Here is a 17,484-nt window from a genome sequence, read left to right as displayed (position 1 = left end):
AAAACTTTTTTTTTTTTTTTTTTGGAAAATGTAGAGGAATCAGAGCTCAGATGGTTCTCATAGGAGTCTCGCTTCTTATAGCATATAGCGAGCTCTAGTTTTTTTAGTCTTAGCGACTTCACACCCTTCTCTCCTGCACCAAAGTATGGATCTGTGCTGGTCTTAGAAAATCTGTTCCTCGCTCATAGGTTCGGTGAGATTTTTTTTTTTCGGAGCATCGTAGGCGCGCCTTAAGCGACCCACTTTCAAAGCCCGCGTACATCCCGTTGCATGCTTGGCATCAAGGAACACAATTGCAATTTTTTTGTCATGCCACAGAATAGGCGTGAACAGACACACTAGATGTTGGACCATCCGAACGAGATCACTCACTGATCAGTCCAAAAAAAAAGAAGAAGAGAAAGACAATATTTTACCAAAAAAAAATTGGTCTCTTCGTATCTTGAATACATTTTTTTTTAATTCCCAAAATGTCTCTGGATTTTGAAGATGCGCAGTTGAGCTCGATGCCGTGTTCCTCGTTCAGTTCAGTCGTACAAGTGTCTCACGTTCTTTTTTTTTTTTAATTGCAACTGTTGGAATCTTGATGCCGTTCGCTAGCTAGCTGAGAGCTGAGAAATTTAATGAAATACCCACGAATCTTTTTTCCGTTTTTTGCTGGACGTCTCATTCTATTTGCTGTCCTAAAAAAAGGAACTCTACATCTTCCATACTTTGGACCTGGTCGCAGGTATAGAGCGAGAGTGTGTTTTTCGAGTGGCACGGCGGGCCGAGGCACAGCGCTTTTAGGTTAGCTTGTTGCATGGGGGCGGAGACCAGCAGTCACGCCCCGTTTCACATTAATATATTCCAAAGCAAGCTCTCCAGAGTTCTTATCATTGATAAAACTCCGTCGCATGTGCCTCTGAAAACACATAGAACAGCACGTTACTACCAGACTGACAAGACTCGTCTCGATCAGAGCAAAATCGAAAGTAGGGGGGCTTGACAAGGGTCGTAGGGGATCTAAAAGAAGATCCTCGCTAATTAAACAGCCTGCCAAATTGCTTACCTGATCACGAGGAATAAAAATCATCTCGCACGAGATGCATGCTTTATAAGTCTGAAATATTCTGAGTAACTTTTTAGTTTGGCTAGAGCACGATTAACTGACATATCATTATTTATTTTCACCGTGACCGTAATTACGATAAACAGATTGTCTTAGAACAGCGATATTGATATACACCCTTTTTCTTATTTTAAGCCTCGTAGCTATGCCAAAACTCAAAAGCATGTCAGAATCTGCCTGCGATAACTTATCTTTATGAAAAACGAAAAAATAGATAAATTAGATAGTTCTTCGTTAGAGCGTACTCCTGGAAGAAATCGATTAAGAATTAGCAACTCCAAGTATTACTATTTTTTTGGCGTACAATAACTTTTTGGGGTTTTCTTTTTTTCATTGAATTAGCAATTTTAACATAGCGCTCTTCGATCGTCGCTTACTATTTATACACATAATATGTATGTATATATAGAAAGTAGCATACATATGTCCAATATATAGTGTAGACATATATACATATATATGTTTTAACAAATAGAATTTACTAATTATAATTTTGGACGATCGAAGGCGTTATGAATGAATATTCAATAATTTACACTGTTGGAGCACCAGCGTCAATCAGTCTGGCACATGCCGTCGTCCGTTGCCACATTTGGATATCATGACTGTTACGACCGTGAATTAACCATCGCAGCCTGACCCTTACATCACAAATAATCGTTAGCATTTAGATGCTTACCTAGACCTCGTGCAGCCACGTCAGTAGCCACGAGGATGGAGGATCTGCTGTTCCGGAATTCTGTAACATTAAAGGAGTAAATAAAGTGATCAGTTATTTGCATCGTATAAAAAGAGAGTCCAATGAAACTGATTGAACCGAAGAGATTAATCTTAATGACTTACGATTTAATACGTAATCTCTTTCCTGCTGACTTTTATCACCATGTATTCCAATCGCTTGCCATCCGTATCGATTGATGGCGCGGGTGATATCGTCGACTTTTCTTTTAGTTTCAACGAAGATAATTGTTTTATTCTCTGGTTCGTTTGATATTTCCTCCAGGAGTTTCATCAGCTTGCCCTCCTTCTCGTACTCCTCGCAGACGTCGACGATTTGCAAGATGTTGTGATTGGCTGCTAGTTGTAGAGAACCAACGTTGATCTGGATGTAGTCCGTTAAGAATTCTTCAGCTAGGTTTCGCACTTCCTTCGGCCATGTTGCTGACCACATGAGAGTTTGTCTATCAGGTCTGATTTGTTCGACTATCTTTCTAATCTGAGGCTCAAAGCCCATATCGAGCATTCTATCAGCTTCATCTAGTACTAGATATGTGCATCTACGTAGATTTGTCGTGCCCCGCTCTAGAAAGTCTATTAGACGACCTGGTGTGGCGATGCATATTTCTACGCCACGTTCTAAGTCTCGAGCTTGAGGTCCTTTGGGAGCTCCACCGAAGATGCATGTGTTCCTTACTTGCGATGAGACTCCAAAGTCAGATGCTACCTGTTGGATCTGTTGTGCTAATTCTCTTGTAGGAGCCAGAATTAGAGCTATCGGTCCATCACCTCTTGTTAGGCGTGGTTGATTATTTATATGTACAATGGCTGGCAGGATATAGGCTAGAGTTTTTCCAGATCCTGTTTGTGCTATCCCTACCATGTCTCTTCCTGATAATGCAATTGGCCATCCTTGTGCTTGGATGGCCGTAGGTTCTCCAAAGCCTTGTTTTCTGATTTCATTAAGGACATAGTCAGGGAAGCCACCTTCTTCGAAAAAGACATTGGGTCCTGGAATATTTGTTCCTTTTACTGTAATTTCTTTGTCGGATTTGTATGCTTCGACGGTGTGTTGACTGCGGCCTGACACATTAGGATGTGGCTGATAGAAATCCTTTCTAAATGGTTGCAATGTACTCATGTCCCATCTTGGTTTTCGCAGGCGTTCACCAGGCTGCTTGTTCTTGAAGGAGCTACCAAAACTGCTATTGTCACGACTTGCTCCTCCACTAAATCTACTACCACCATCACGACTGCTAAAACGACCTCCACGACTGCTACCTCCACCGCGCCTATCACCGCGGTCGCGGTCTCTGTAAGCCCTATAAAGGTAAATATATTATTTGTCATTATTCAATAATATTATGCATTCATTATTCTCATGTTCCAAATTATTGTATATCTCTTAGGATACAATTTTCCAATAAATTTTAATACAAACTAAAATTAGTTTTTAATTAACTTGCGCTTAAAATAAAATATTACTGAAAACTACTACTGGCAAGTAAAATGGTGTAAGCAAAATCACAATACGGTTGACAAATATTTAAGCAAAAGCACTAAAATTCAAAAAAGTTTATTCAATCCTACTAAGAAAACTATCGAACTTACATTATTGTGAATTTTTATCCGTAATGCCAATCAAAATACTGAAACTTTCCAAAGAACTTTGGAAATTTGACGGGACAATACGCAGTCTACGCGTCACCGAGGTTCACAAAGATTCTGTGATCAGAAGAATAGCAATGGCGACTGTGCGCGACAAGAAGTAGTCCCAAATTATTATAAATCATTTTTCGCATCTCTCGAAGCGTAGCCGACTGCTATAAAATTTTCAAAATCAAACATTCAATTTCTCGAATTCACTCTTATAAGTTTCTTTCTGAAAATTTCTTATTTTATTAAAAGTAGGTCTTGAACTTTTGCTGGATAAAGCTGGCCCGTTAGCCACGCCTATGCATAAATTAGCGCACCAGACAGAGGGGATAGTACTTCAGCCAATCAAATATTATCTCTAACTGTCTCAGTATTAAACGACGTATCCAATTGGACTAGAGCAAGAGTAGCCAACAATGGGAAATTTGAAGATGCTGACAAAAATCTTGCAAGTAGTTGAAGAAGGAAGTTGTCAGGATACGAGGCAAAGGCGCGTTTTTATAAAAGTAACGTTAAACTTAAGAGAACGAAAAAGAAAAACTTTTATTAATGATTTCTTTGAATGACAATTTAACGCGAGATAATAATTATTAATAATCATAGCTTTTCTTATACACGAGATCACAGAAAATAGTCCTAGTAAGTCAAATCCATAGGATACTAATAGTGTTTTCACAAATAACTTATGTACGTGTAAATTCGTCTGAAGATAATCGCATTAATTCTCATATCTATCAATGTTACTTATCACCATCGTGATTATACTTTCGCAGATTCTTCGAAGAGCCTCAGAATCTGGTTCGAGCAACCAGGTCCTTAAATTACAATATCGCTATGGAACTTATAAATTATTGTTTTATGTAACATAGTTTTAAAAGGAACGTAAAACCTCATTTGTTGCACTACAACGATATGCTATAAAGAAATTACGACAATTTGATGCCTAGCCCATTTTTTTAGGACTCATTAATCGAGTCAGTACATCAGTCACTCTTGATTTCAATAACTATTACGCACTTCTTCTTAGGCTTTGATGCTTCTCTGTTTTAGCACATAGAAACGAGAATAATACTGAGTGAGCACAGTATGTGATTACTTGTGTGCCAGCACAGTCATACTCAGTACATCAAAAAAATAAACTTTTTAAGCACGATCCTTCAGTGTGCATATAATTTTGCACACAAGCTTAACACAACGCTAAGATAAATTATCAATAAGTACACCCAGTCTTGTCTTATCACTTCGATTAATAAAAATTTAAGTACAAAGAAAAAAAAAGTAATGGCAAATTTATATTATAATCGAATTTGAATAGTGTCCTTGACCACAGCACCCATATACGATCGTTGATCCACGACCAAGAATTTTTTGTCAAGTTTTCATACAGCCTTGCTTTTTTTTTAGTTACTCCAAAACATTACCGCTTACGCACCTATCAATTTTTAGCCCTATTATAATTAATGTATCAATAATTTCCCCATTTTTTCTCTTCGGAGAAAGACATGCGATCGTGCCTAAAAAGTATTAAGTCATTACCATTACAATTACTCGTCATTACAAACGACAAATACATCAGTCTATGAGATCCCATGGTTTCTCCATGCCCATACTATTTTGATAGTCATTATCATTTTAACCCACTTGTAAATTCCTCCCGTATTTTAATACGCGGAACCTCTGTACTGATAGCTATTCCCATAATTATCACCGCCGCCATAATTCTGCGGCATATTACCCTGTCCATAATCCCTTTGAGTGCTATAGCCATAGCTTGAACTTATTTGATTAGACGGTTTCCCAGTCGAGTAATTGTACTCAGATGTGGTATAGCCGGCCGATGAAGATTGGTAAGATCCTCCACCACGAGTACCACTACTACCTCCTCGTCCTCTGGAGGAACTTCCGCCACCACGTCCTCTGCCTTCTCCACTGCCACCGCGTCTTCCTCCACCTCTGTCGGATCCTCCGGATGGTCCTCCAAATCTCTTGCCACCTGCAATTCATCAGCACTTAATAATCTACCCTATATTTTCTCACTATAGAATATTTTAAATTCCATTTTTTATGACTCTCAAAGACGTAAGGTTTCTTTGAATAAGTATCACCCTACTCACTTCTACCTCCAAAACTGCTTGACTTTGCCATCTCAGCCATTTCACTCAGTCGCGGATTGATGTTTTGTCCTGCTTCACGCAAGACCTCAATCAGATCGCCGGCGTGTTTCATATTGTGACTCGTGAAAAAAGCATAAGCTGTTCCGGTTTGTCGTCTCCTGCCAGTACGTCCAATACGATGTATATAGTCCTCGGACGATGAGGGATAATCGAAATTTATCACATATTTAACGTCATCCACATCTGCGGAATGATAATGTTCAAGTACTGTGATAATTATTTGAAGATTTTCATTTTAAAAAAGTATAATTATGTCGCTTTTCTTTGCGCGTTACAGCCTCGCGAGATGACAGGAGAATAAAATTTTGGTTTCTTGTTTGTCATTGTTTTTTTTAACAATTTATCATTACTTTTTTAAATATATAATTTGGATAGTATCGTCGATGGCGTGCGCGCGCATTTTCAAGTGTGACAAAAATGACGCTTGAATGACACCCACCTTTCCATTGTAAAATCCGACTCGAAATCAGCTAGAGTGGGTCCCGTTTGCTTTTAAAGCGGGACAATTTCGGTCGGTTTCTTTAGTAAAATTTAATGTCGGCCTAGAGATTAGACAGACACAGCGGTGGTGTCTGGTTTTGGGACAAAGGCAGCATTTTAGGGTTTAGGCCCGAGTGCATTAATTCTACTAGAGGCACCAGATTATTTAGCGAATCGATACTTTCATCGTTATTATTCTTTGCTCATTCGATTAAACGACAGTGCAATGGTTTGTACGTGACAATCATTTTTGTTACTAATGAACGCCTTGCAAAAATGATTTGTCACTGTCATTAATTTATTTAAGTATTATATCACTTTTTACTGAGTGTATCAGCGCGACTCGAACAACATAAAAGTATAAATAAATAAAAATAATAGAGTCACTGTGTCTGCCCAATACTGGCAGTACACCGCGTCGATTTAGGGATCTCTGTGCCTCTGAAAAAAGAAAACCAGACAGACTTAGTGGTAGCTTGTGTGCATTTTTAGAGCCCTGCCGATCGATTTAACGAATTAGAAAAAGAACAATGTTACCTACCGATCATTAGATTCAATAAAACAAAGTAAAAATCTTCATATTTGTTGATCAATTTGTGATTTACCTTAAATACTTTAAAGAAAAAAAAAGAAAATTTTTTAAACTGCAGGGCTCTATTAATGTAGCTTTTAGAACAATGGTCACAAAAGTTCCAATGCATCACACGTTGCTACATACACAGCCGTCGGCCGGTCTCACTATGATAACGCATCACTGGCTAATCCAATAAGTGTTGCCAATTCCCAGTCAAACCGCGCGTCCTTACATACGATTCTTTTTTTTTTTATTTTCAATTCCTAATTACAACCTACCCAAACCACGTGCGGCTACGTCCGTAGCTACCAGTATTGGAGCGCGTCCACTTCGGAATTCTTGTAACACATGATCTCTCTCTTGCTGATTCTTGTCGCCATGGATACTTAATGCTTGCCAACCGTCACGCCTAATGTTTCTCGTGATGTCGTCAACTTTGCGCTTTGTTTCCACAAATATGATTGTCTTATTCTCCTTTTCGGTGCCTATCTCTTGAAGCAGCCTGTACAGCTTGAGATCCTTTTCGAATTCCTGACAAACATCCACGATCTGGATGATATTGTGATTGGCGGAAAGGGTCAAAGAACCAATATTCAAGTGAGTATAATTTGTTAAAAAATCTTCAGCCAATGCTCGCACTTCCTTTGGCCATGTCGCAGACCACATTAGAACTTGACGATCAGGTCGAATCTGTTCTATTATTTTTCTTATTTGTGGCTCGAATCCCATGTCTAACATTCTGTCAGCTTCGTCCAGCACGAGATATGTGCATCTATTTTTGAGTAAGGATTTGATTATTTATTTTCGTAAGGCCACTGAATAGCATGGTACTCTTCTTTAACTCACCTGCGTAGACTGGTGGTACCACGTTCTAGGAAATCAATGAGACGACCTGGTGTGGCGATGCAAATTTCTATTCCTCTCTCTAAATCATGTGCTTGTGGACCCTTTGGTGCACCACCAAATATGCAGGTGTTCCTTACAGCTGCTGATTCACCAAAACAGTTGGCTACTTCTTGAATTTGCTGAGCTAGCTCACGAGTTGGGGCTAGGATAAGGGCAATAGGACCATCACCAGTGGTTATACGTGGTTGATGTATGATGTGGACAATGGCTGGTAGAATGTACTATAAGGAAAATGAACTCTTTGTAAGAAATCTTAAATTGTTTATAGATTGTACTAACCAACCATGAATTTTTCAGATCTTACTTACTCCTAAAGTTTTTCCAGAACCAGTCTGAGCAATAGCGACAAGGTCTTTTCCACTTAGTGCTATAGGCCATCCCTGAGCTTGAATAGCCGTAGGCTGAGCATATCCTTGTCTTCTTATACCTTCCATTACGTAAGATGGAAAATTCCCTTCTTCAAAGTATTGAATAGGATTAGGTACATCGTCTCCCTTAACAGTGATTTCAGCATCCTGTCGAAATTTACTGACCTCCTCCGGTGATCTGATGGTATAATTTAAGATGATACAAATTTCTTCCACAATATTAAATCAATGACAAAAATATCATACCGGTTTCTAACAGCCGGATGTTCTACGTAAAAGTCTTTTCGCAATGGTTCTAAGGAACGAATATCCCAGTTTAATTTTCTTAGAGCACCACCAGGTTGTTTACCCTTTAAACCACCACGTCCACTGCCGCCTCCATTTCCACCGATACTACTTCCGCCCCTACTACTGAATCTTCCACTTCCGTTTCCGTGACTTCCATCACTACCACCTCGACCATTTCCTCTGCCACCTCCTCGACGACCTCTGCTCTGATCTCTGTCACGATTGAACCTGAGAAGAGATTGAGATTTGTATGATTAAACAAGAAAGAAATAATTGAAAGATTATGTAACAAAATGGTGATCGCACAATGAACAAGGGAGAATTAATGAAATAGGTTTTCATTTAAGCAGCAGTCAGTATCCTTTGAATTTAAATAAACGTACGTTACTGACAATAAATCATTTTTGCCATATGTATACATAATGTGCATCAAGAAACTGCAATTATTGATTGCTGTCATTAGTATTGAAGGATTTTGCATTGTTAAAAATGGCCGTATTTTTCTCAAAAGTGCTGCTCAAGAGATCTGATTTTTCTCAGGGTATAAAGTACTAAATGATTGTTCTCAGTCAGACAATAAAGATTACGATTGAATTAATTTTTTCTCGATAAAAATATTGAGAATTCGACTAGTACTTACATGTGGAAATGGGAAAATATCACAGAGCAGCGACTGTCTAATAAACCGTTTCGTCCGGCGAGCAGTAGCCACTTGCAAAGCAATCAATAATTTCGTCGCAATGAGCTGTAACAAGTGACTCTAGAAACTAAGCGCCTAGCTAATTTCGTATCTGATATCTACACGATTTTATACAAGGAACTAGAACGAGCGTTTTAAATGTATTTTGATAAGCGAGAAATTATCAAGTTTGGATTTGCCGGCAGTCGGGCAAGTCGAATTTTCTTCTGAGGTACTTCCGAAAGTAGTTCCCAGTAAACTGTTTCTATGGATACGGCGTAGTAATATCAGATAATATTCAGATCCATATTTAGGTGTAGTTCTTATGTAAGCGACGCTATACGTCCAATAATTACCTAATTCTGCATTATTTGAGAAACACTGCTGGTGGGGATGACTCATGCTATTGGTTGATTCATTCAATTCAACACCCAATAGGACATTTCCTTTAAGGAAATGTCATTTGGTTTAGAAAAAGGCGGTTGATACACAGCCAATAGGACGCTGACTTTCTCCAGTGTTGACGCTTTCTGCGTTTGTGTAATGTTGCCAAATCGACTGCTAAATCTAGAACGGAGATTGACGGAGACGATACTTTTAAGAAATTTTTTGTTCCCTGTGTAGAAGGATTTTGAATATAATCTTTCGTAATGTCATCACAATCGGTACAGCTATATTTTATTTCTTTAATTGTTGTAAGGTATAATTATGACATTGTCAATGAGGGATATTACACCTGTAAAAAATAATGTTCGTGTATTTAACGTATATGTTTGTTTTTATTTGTAAATTTTTTTTACTTTTGTTTCAGGGATGTGATACTCTTCGTATCTTGCATTTACCTCCGTATTTATCGGATACTCAACGTGATGAGTTGTTCAAAAAATATGGTGCTATGAAAACGAGAACTGTTAGAAGGTCTGAGAAATATACAATGACTTTTGCCAAGTTCCCTTCGAAACAAGAAGCTACTGAAGCTTTTTTACGATTACACCAGTTGGAAGTGCGTGGGCAACATTTATCTGTTGAATTTGCCAAGAAGTCTGTACCTATTGAACTTTCCGATAGTGACATTCATAGGACTGAAGTAATTCAGGAAAAAGCAAAGAAGGATGGTCCAAATAAAACGCATTTACAGGCTTTTCTTAAAAAGTTAAATAATTGGGCAAACAGTCATATTCTTACACAACCACCACCACCAAATATTTGGTATAAATATTCACCGCCAACCAAAAATACATTATTACGAATAGCAATACAGTTACTCAAGGAGCCAGCTTTTTACACGCAGGTAATGTTTGTATTAAATACTTAGTATATTTGACATTTTATTTTATTATGTAATTATACAGGTTTTACACTTGATGAACAAGATGAATTTACCACCTCCATTTGAGGAGTTAGATTCTGAATTTCCAATGCTTCGTGAAGTCTACAATATGGAGAAGTATAAGGATATTTTTGGAGTTTCTATTGAAGAGAATGAGGAAGCAGAAGGTAAACATTTTTTTAATTTCACTTTTTAACAATACAGAATCTATATAGTTAACGTTTTATTATTTAGAACAACAATCTGACGAGGAAGAAGAATCGGAACTGGAGTCTGATGAAGAAACCCACAACAGACCACCAGAAATTATTCCTGTGAAAAGGAAGAAACCACAATCTACAAAACGTTTAAAAATTCCAAAATTTGTAAATCCAACCAAACAAAATGTCACTACCAGTTCAAGTCAAAAACCAATCAGACCAGAAGATATGTTCGAGTCCGTTCAACGTGGCGAGATTAAGAAACCAAAAATTGAGTTAAAAAATGTTTCTGATAAATTATTAGAAACGTCAACCGATACAATAACTGCGTCTACAGAAACTCCAGAACTAGAAGGTGGTTTCGGTCTTATGTATCCGACAAAGAAAAATGATGATGAGAAAGCAGAAGAAAATCCAAGTCCCCAATTAGAGGAACAAGAATTCATTACTGCAGAACAACTCGCATCTAACAGAATATCCGCAAACGGTAAGTAAAGTTGAATAATCGATATTAATTCATCTCCTTTGATAAAAGTGTCATTAAAAGAATTTTTCTACAGATCAAAGGTTACTTCCGGTTTTCAAGAATTACCATGCTGGAAAGCCGTCATGTCGCTTATACATAAAAAACTTAGCCAAACAAGTGGAGTCCAAAGATCTTCATTTCATATACAAAAAATATGTAATACCAACCATGGAAAATCCAGATTACCAATTTGAAGTTCGATTAATGCAAGAAGGTCGAATGAAGGGTCAAGCATTTGTGACACTACAAAACACAACCCAAGCCCAACTGGCCCTGGAAGAAACAAATGGCTACATCCTAAAAGACAAACCAATGGTGGTGCAATTTGCAAAAGCAGCTAAAAGCTAGCAATTTATTACACCCAAGACTGATAATCCCATCGAGATACAATATTTATGTACATAAAACCCAAGCAAAGTAAATACTATATCAAATCCAAACCAATGACCTTTAACCTACTACTATGAGTAGGTATGAATCCTTATCACTAGTTATTACTTTGGATTACAGTAGTGAAGTCCATTTTAATTCACATTCAAATTTTATTATAATGCAATTTAAAAGTCATTGGCTCTCGTTACTTTCATTTAATATTTTAACGAATATCCTGCTGGTTCCAGTAGAAAAAATATATAATTTAATCGTTCTTTACAGTAGAAATTAGAAACTCGTTCTACTCAAGTAGTGGTTGTGTCAGAGCCGCGTCAGCGGGGGTCGGCGCCCGCCTGGCAGTCAGTAGTTGGCGAAGTGTCCGCCAGGGAGTTGTGTTTTGCATTTCGTCGTGTCAAGCGCCGTGGCCACGGTGAATTCCCGTTCGTGTCGAGGGAAAGCTGATTTCGCCGTCCGTCAGCTTCGTCTCGAGTAAAAGCATAACAACATATTGAACGAAAATCTAACGATGGACGTGTCTCTGTTGCTCCAGCATTCCCAATACGCGATACCAGTGGGCATCGTTTTAGTCTGCGCTATCCTTGTGTTCGTCTTTGGCTTTAAAAATGCCGAGCAACCGCCGTTCGCTCAGCTCTCGTCTAGCTCCGACGTGGACCGGAAGCTAGCTGGCAAGAAACGAAGCAAGATCAGGGAAAAGGTATGAGTCTATTAATTATTGTTAATTGGTATTTTAGGGAATGGAGCGTCGCACGCGTGGTCCGCTAAATCATTCCTTCCTCGCCATATGGTTCCTTGTTTGCAACAACATGCTACTCACACATAGTCGATAATCAGCTGGGCCACCTTCCAGGGGTGGTGCTTGTAATGCACATCCCTTAATGGCTGTGACGTAACATACAGACACTTGTGTCTTATAAGTGTTTTATACATTTTTTAATTGTTTTCATTCACGTTTCGGATAAATGCTTTAGAACGTTGGAAGACAATTTATACTTGTTTCATGTATATGCTTTATTTTCTTTTAGTATTAATTATTATAGTATTGATATTTTGTTACTTACCTCATTTTAAGGAGTATATAGAGGAATTAAAGTTATTTAGTGTTCATGTGTTGGACTTGTGTAATAGCATTATGGAATTTAATTGCTGAGTTCAAGAGAATGGACTTTGTCATTGATCTATATATAGGTAACCTCTTTTCTTTGCAGCGTTCAGCTAATGGACAAATTGCTACCGAGAAGGCTAGTCCGGTTAAGAAGGTCTCACCTGTCAAGGCAGAGCCTGTTAAGAAATCTGCTGCTAAGTCTGACGATGTCGATGGCAAGTTGAAGGAGCAGAAACAAGATGATAACAAACCTAATGCTGGTAAAAAAGAGAAGAATCAGGCTGCTCCTAAATCAGGAAAGGAAAATAAGGTGGAACAGGCGAAGAATAAGAAGAATCTTGCTCAAGAAAAACCAGTTGATTTTGATGATGGTACATTTTATTTATAACATTTTCTTAAAAAAAATTTTATTAATATGCTAAATACATTGTTTTTCTTGCTGTAGGAGGCTGGGAGCAGGCATACTCCAGAAAGGACAAGAAGAATAAGAAGAAAGATGAGGAGACCCCATCGAAGAAAAGTAAGAAGGCAAAGAAGACAGACTTGATAAATGAGGTTACTAAGGATAAAGAGCAAGAGAAACCTGAGATTAAGGATAAAGTGGCCAAGGAGACTGAAAATAAGGAATTAAAAGAAAAAGACAAGAAAGAAGTAATTCTTACTCCAATAACCGCTGATCCTACACCCGAGGAAAAAGTTTCTGAGAGGAAAGAAGAAGTTGCAGTTCCCAAGGTAATTGTTTATACATCTTTTCGTAAGGCATGAGAAAAAAATTCTGAAATTTTCTTCACTGTCAGTTGTTAACTCAGATCGAAAAGGTGGAGAAGGTAGAAGAAAAGAAAAGCAAAGCAAAGAAAGGAAAGAAAGTCAGCGAGAGTGAGGGTACTCCACCAATTTCTGAATCACCAACTCCAAGGAAGGATGAGAAGCATGTCGAGAAGGTAGCAGAAAAGAAGATGATCGACGAAAGCAAGAAGAAGCCAGAGATAATGGTAGAGCCACCGATAGAAGAAAGAGTTGAAGAGAAAGCTGCTCTGGCATTCGATGAACTTGGAGGTGAGTAAAGCAACATTCTTATTCCTGTAATGCCAATTGTTAAGTCTTCGTTAAATTGAAAATGACACTAATAATACAGCAAACCAATTTCACAAAATTAAAACAACTGCTCTAATTCTCAGACGTGTGGACGGAAGCAAAGCCACAAAAGAAAAGCAAGAAGAAGGCTCGTAAGGACAACTGAAAGCGCTTCACGTGAAAGAAAACAGAGTTTCTTGCGCAGAAATACTGAGTGAGAATCCTGCTTGGCCCGTAACAGAGGCCGTAAACTCGCGTTCGGTCAAATCAGGTGTGTCCTTAGTCGACTTAATCGTTCACCACCTGACCACAATTCCCTTGTCCCGTGTAAATAAGTACGGATCGTACTGGTTTCGCGACAGTCCTCCGGGATCGTCGCATAAAATGGCGTTTAACGTCACGATCGCTTAATTAAGGTGAAGAAAGAAAGAAAAAAGTAAAAGAAACAAAAAAAAACTACTAGAGAAATACCGGGCATCACAGACTCTAGCTAGTTTAAAAACTTAACAAAAGGGAGACAGACAGAAGTCAGGACTTTTCACAAAAGTTACAAAAAGAAGAAAAAGAAAAGCAAAATCAAAGGGAAAGACAGAGTTAACTTTACTGCTCAAGTTTTTTGTTTTTCTTGTCTCAGCTATTTATCTAACTTAATTCCAAAATTGATATCCCAAGACTATGTATAACAGAGCTCTACTTCACACCCCTTTAGTCTCTACGTGACTTGTCCCTCGTGAGAACAAAATTGTGATCTGAAGTTCTACTCAGAACGGTCTAAGGCCACATTAACAAAGAAACGAGTTTAACTTGACACGAATATCCATATGCAGGACAATCTCGTGAAAAGAAATGGCGTCACCACTACAAATACAGTATACAGCCACCGTATATAAAAAGAAAATGTACCAAAAAAGAAAAGACACGGAGAGACACGATATCACTCATACGTCACATTGTCTACGATTAGTGAGGCTAACGAAAACGAAGCTACCAAAAACAAATTCTCTATCCTCCCTGCCTCATGATGATTATGAAAATGGGATCGTGTATAACTTGCCTTGATTGTCATTTGAGCTTAGATCTCACCGTGGAACAAGACTTACGTCAATCCGTGCTCTCGGCCAAGTGAAATCTTGACAAGAAATTATCTCGCACATGATTCAATCAAAAAAGAAAGGAAAAAACCCGTACGTGTAATGTACGCGCATGTCGTGCAACGATTCTTTTCTTTTATCACGCTATAATAAATCTGGCCGTGGGCAACGCTAAAGTATAAATGTAAGAGAACGAAAAGGAAAGTATGGAGAACAATTGGAGTCAACAACTCTATTGGCGCTTTATACGTTATAAACGATACAACAACCGACTTTATTATTGATATACAATATATCTATAATATATATATATTATAAATATAATCTAAAATAATATAGTAGCACCGCGATGAGTATTTAACGCGATGGCTTAGTCGTACGTTAATTTATGTATAAATGTGCGATCATAGAAAGAACCGGAAGAGGATATATCTCACCTCAATTAACAGTGCTAAAAGAAAAATCTTCAATGATCCTCCTACCGACGTTTTCGAAAACTGGAGCGGTGCAGCTTATATTTTACTAAAAAAAAAGGGATGAAAATCTGGAAACTATCTGACCCTCTCTCTCTCTCTCTCTCATATGCACACTCTCTTTCTCGCCTTCCGCCAGCCTTGTTTTTCCGTGAAATAAATTTTTCTGCTAATCCCCTCGCCTCAGGCTCCAAAAAAAGTATAAATCTTCCGAACCCCGCCAAAAGACCCACTCTGGATACGACAGGGACTATTGTAATTACATAATTGAAAATGCGTCCGAACAGTATGGGTCATTTTTATTCTTGTGTGATGTATCGTATGTATACAGGGTGTACAAGAAAACTATGTACCATGACAGCCTGTATACGTACGTATATATGTAGCGTATTTGTTTGTGTTTTGCGATTAAGAGTTAACTATTAATATTTAATACTAGGTATTGTTAGGATAGAACAATGGGTGGTAGAGGGACGGAAGCGGCGCGACAATTTGAATTGTGAAGATAATGCAACAATGTGATAAGTGTACTCGATTACCTGAGCTCATTACTTGAACATCCTTACAATAATAATTCCACACGCGCGAACCATCTGTTATTGTTGTTTATTGTTTTTCGATTATTATTACTGTCATTAGAATTATTATTACTGTTTCACGTGGGAAGCGAATACGACACGGTACACACCATTCGACAATGTAGACAAAATTGTGTGGGTCAATGATATGATTGAGAGTGAAAAATTGCCTAATTTGAAAAGTATTTTTTTAATCCCCCTATCAGAGATCATAATTCGATCGGCATTCGAACAATGTCTCCTGAGGATACTCTGCACAGTTGGTTCCTTTTTGGCGTAAGCGATTCTTCAGTTTCACAGTTTTGCTTCAGAGAAATGTGACGCATGTGGGATAAAATATTGAAATTGAATTGCTGAGAGGAAAAAAATGGAAAATAAGTATTTTTTTTAATTAGTCGATAATTGAGCCACCATTGCGAGCTACTGAACTTATTAACGTGCCAAAAGAAAAAAAAAACATGCGGCTTGGGACTCTGACAAGAAAAAGAGAAAGAACAAAGATAGAAAGACAATTAACCCCCCCACCCGAAAATGGTACGAGGCCACGACTGGTCTAGCGTAATAAATTTTCGTTCTTGTAATCTCACTGGATTTGCGTATCATGTATTGCGCGTAATAACAAACAATGTTATACAACAACAAGTTAGACAACAATTGGTTATACAGATTCTACGTAGTTTATGTGTCAGGTTAATAAGGATCAGCCAAAAGTGACGGGGCCCATTGTTATTACTGTTCTCGAATCAACGATAACTATTGTACTTAAATGAGAAAGACAGAAAAATACGTTAGAGAGGTTATGTAACACGTACAGGTAGCGCCTCCACGGCTATACGCATACGGTTAATGGCCGTTAAACGAAATGAACGATTGCGGCGTTGTTAACGTTAATTAAATCTTTCCGTAGAATCACGAGTCTCGCGTGTTATTCTGTCTATAGAGAAATACAGATATTTTGAATAATGCAGATTTGTATATACACCCGGACAGAAATTGTAACGACGATTGACAAATATTCAAGATGGCGTTCGTTACCCTGTCGCGTGATCGTATTTTTTTCTTGTTCTTAGATACGATAGGGATTATTTTCGAAAAAAAAATCACCGTCCTCTGTACATTTCGCTGTTTTAAATACGTTTTTGTGTAAGTTGTATGAAATATCTGAATACTCGCGTTTCTCTTGTTAACACCACGTGACTCAAGCTCTCTCTTTCTCACTCTTGCTGTACGTCCGCTATTCTTATTTATCTTACGCAATTAATAGGTAATACGGATATAAGCCAATCTACGACTGGAGCATTGAGGACTGTTTGATTTATGAATTTTTTTTTTTTCAATTTGGAATTGCTCGAATGACTTTTATTTTATTCTTTAAGAATGACCTTGTAAACCTTATACGTTTGAATGGCATCGATACACATTATTGCACGGTATAAATAATTCTATGAATATTTTATATATATATATTGAAAAATATATATATATATATTTGTGTATGGGTGTGAGAGTGTTCGTTAGTCTTCTTAGTACTAGATATGCCGGGTAAGGTTAAATTTAAGCAGAAAAATTGCAAAGGTGATGTATCTATTGTCAGGTGTCAAAAAAAACTGGATGGAGTGGGATGAGTATAATGATAAGAAAAAATGACAAAAAAAATTAAATATATATATATATATTTAGGTTGTGAAAGAGTGAAATTGTCGATTGGAAGGCGGAGGATATGAAATAGAGAGAGGGTTGGAGGGGGAGGGGGAGGGAGAGAGA

The 17,484-nt window shown here is 37.9% G+C and overlaps 4 protein-coding genes across 6 annotated transcripts in view; 2 read left to right on the top strand and 2 right to left on the bottom strand.

Annotated features, from left to right (window-relative positions):
• The window catches only part of LOC107265659 (ATP-dependent RNA helicase dbp2), a 5,575-nt gene extending 1,803 nt beyond the window's left edge, over positions 1-3,772 (bottom strand). Inside the window, exons 1-3 of the mRNA XM_015735349.2 lie at positions 3,440-3,772; positions 1,955-3,150; positions 1,791-1,850 (exon numbers count right to left, since the gene is read on the bottom strand). Coding sequence (XP_015590835.1) covers positions 1,791-1,850; positions 1,955-3,150; positions 3,440-3,441 — 1,258 coding nt within the window. The 5' untranslated portion in view covers positions 3,442-3,772. The remainder of the gene's footprint in view (positions 1-1,790; positions 1,851-1,954; positions 3,151-3,439) is intronic.
• A 230-nt stretch (positions 3,773-4,002) lies between these two features.
• LOC107265658 (ATP-dependent RNA helicase dbp2) lies at positions 4,003-9,198 on the bottom strand. Of its 2 annotated transcripts, none has more exons than XM_015735347.2 (7): positions 8,915-9,198; positions 8,233-8,502; positions 7,927-8,164; positions 7,559-7,839; positions 6,991-7,484; positions 5,599-5,841; positions 4,003-5,477 (listed from the first exon to the last, which is right to left on the bottom strand). In XM_015735347.2, coding segments are annotated over exons 1-7 (1,860 nt in total). In that variant the 5' UTR covers positions 8,917-9,198; the 3' UTR covers positions 4,003-5,145. The 2 variants fall into 2 exon arrangements, with proteins under 2 accessions (XP_015590833.1, XP_015590834.1); XM_015735348.2 differs by having other exon boundaries at positions 5,605-5,841.
• A 405-nt stretch (positions 9,199-9,603) lies between these two features.
• Positions 9,604-11,449, top strand: LOC107265661 (RNA-binding protein 40). Its single transcript, XM_015735351.2, has 5 exons — positions 9,604-9,618; positions 9,765-10,244; positions 10,306-10,450; positions 10,518-10,970; positions 11,044-11,449. Exons 1-5 carry the CDS (start codon positions 9,604-9,606, stop codon positions 11,355-11,357), a joined length of 1,407 nt encoding a protein of 468 aa, XP_015590837.1. The 3' UTR covers positions 11,358-11,449.
• A 277-nt stretch (positions 11,450-11,726) lies between these two features.
• On the top strand, positions 11,727-16,239 carry LOC107265665 (uncharacterized protein AH6.3). 2 transcript variants are annotated; one of them, XM_015735359.2, is made up of 5 exons: positions 11,727-12,096; positions 12,608-12,875; positions 12,950-13,236; positions 13,302-13,560; positions 13,683-16,239. In XM_015735359.2, exons 1-5 carry the CDS (start codon positions 11,908-11,910, stop codon positions 13,742-13,744), a joined length of 1,065 nt encoding a protein of 354 aa, XP_015590845.1. In that variant the 5' UTR covers positions 11,727-11,907; the 3' UTR covers positions 13,745-16,239. The 2 variants fall into 2 exon arrangements, with proteins under 2 accessions (XP_015590845.1, XP_015590846.1); XM_015735360.2 differs by having other exon boundaries at positions 11,730-12,096; positions 13,314-13,560.
• The last annotated feature ends 1,245 nt before the right edge of the window (positions 16,240-17,484 follow it).

This window comes from Cephus cinctus, unplaced genomic scaffold (assembly GCF_000341935.2).
Source record: "Cephus cinctus unplaced genomic scaffold, Ccin1 Ccin1_scaffold0230, whole genome shotgun sequence".
NCBI lineage: Eukaryota > Metazoa > Arthropoda > Insecta > Hymenoptera > Cephidae > Cephus > Cephus cinctus.
The sequence above is the reverse complement of the archived record's forward strand: the minus strand, read 5'-3'. Positions and strand labels throughout refer to the sequence as shown.

Coding starts and splice junctions, on each gene's coding strand:
- LOC107265658 (XM_015735347.2), bottom strand. Junction 8,165..8,232: donor CATCCGGCTGTTAGAAACCG/GTATGATATTTT, acceptor TTATACCATCAG/ATCACCGGAGGAGGTCAGTA. Junction 7,840..7,926: donor GTTCTGGAAAAACTTTAGGA/GTAAGTAAGATC, acceptor TTTTCCTTATAG/TACATTCTACCAGCCATTGT.
- LOC107265665 (XM_015735359.2), top strand. CDS start 11,908: ATGGACGTGTCTCTGTTGCTCCAGCATTCCCAATACGCGATACCAGTG. Junction 12,876..12,949: donor ACCAGTTGATTTTGATGATG/GTACATTTTATT, acceptor TTCTTGCTGTAG/GAGGCTGGGAGCAGGCATAC. Junction 13,561..13,682: donor GGCATTCGATGAACTTGGAG/GTGAGTAAAGCA, acceptor TCTAATTCTCAG/ACGTGTGGACGGAAGCAAAG.
- LOC107265661 (XM_015735351.2), top strand. Junction 10,451..10,517: donor AGAGAATGAGGAAGCAGAAG/GTAAACATTTTT, acceptor TTTATTATTTAG/AACAACAATCTGACGAGGAA. Junction 10,971..11,043: donor TAACAGAATATCCGCAAACG/GTAAGTAAAGTT, acceptor ATTTTTCTACAG/ATCAAAGGTTACTTCCGGTT.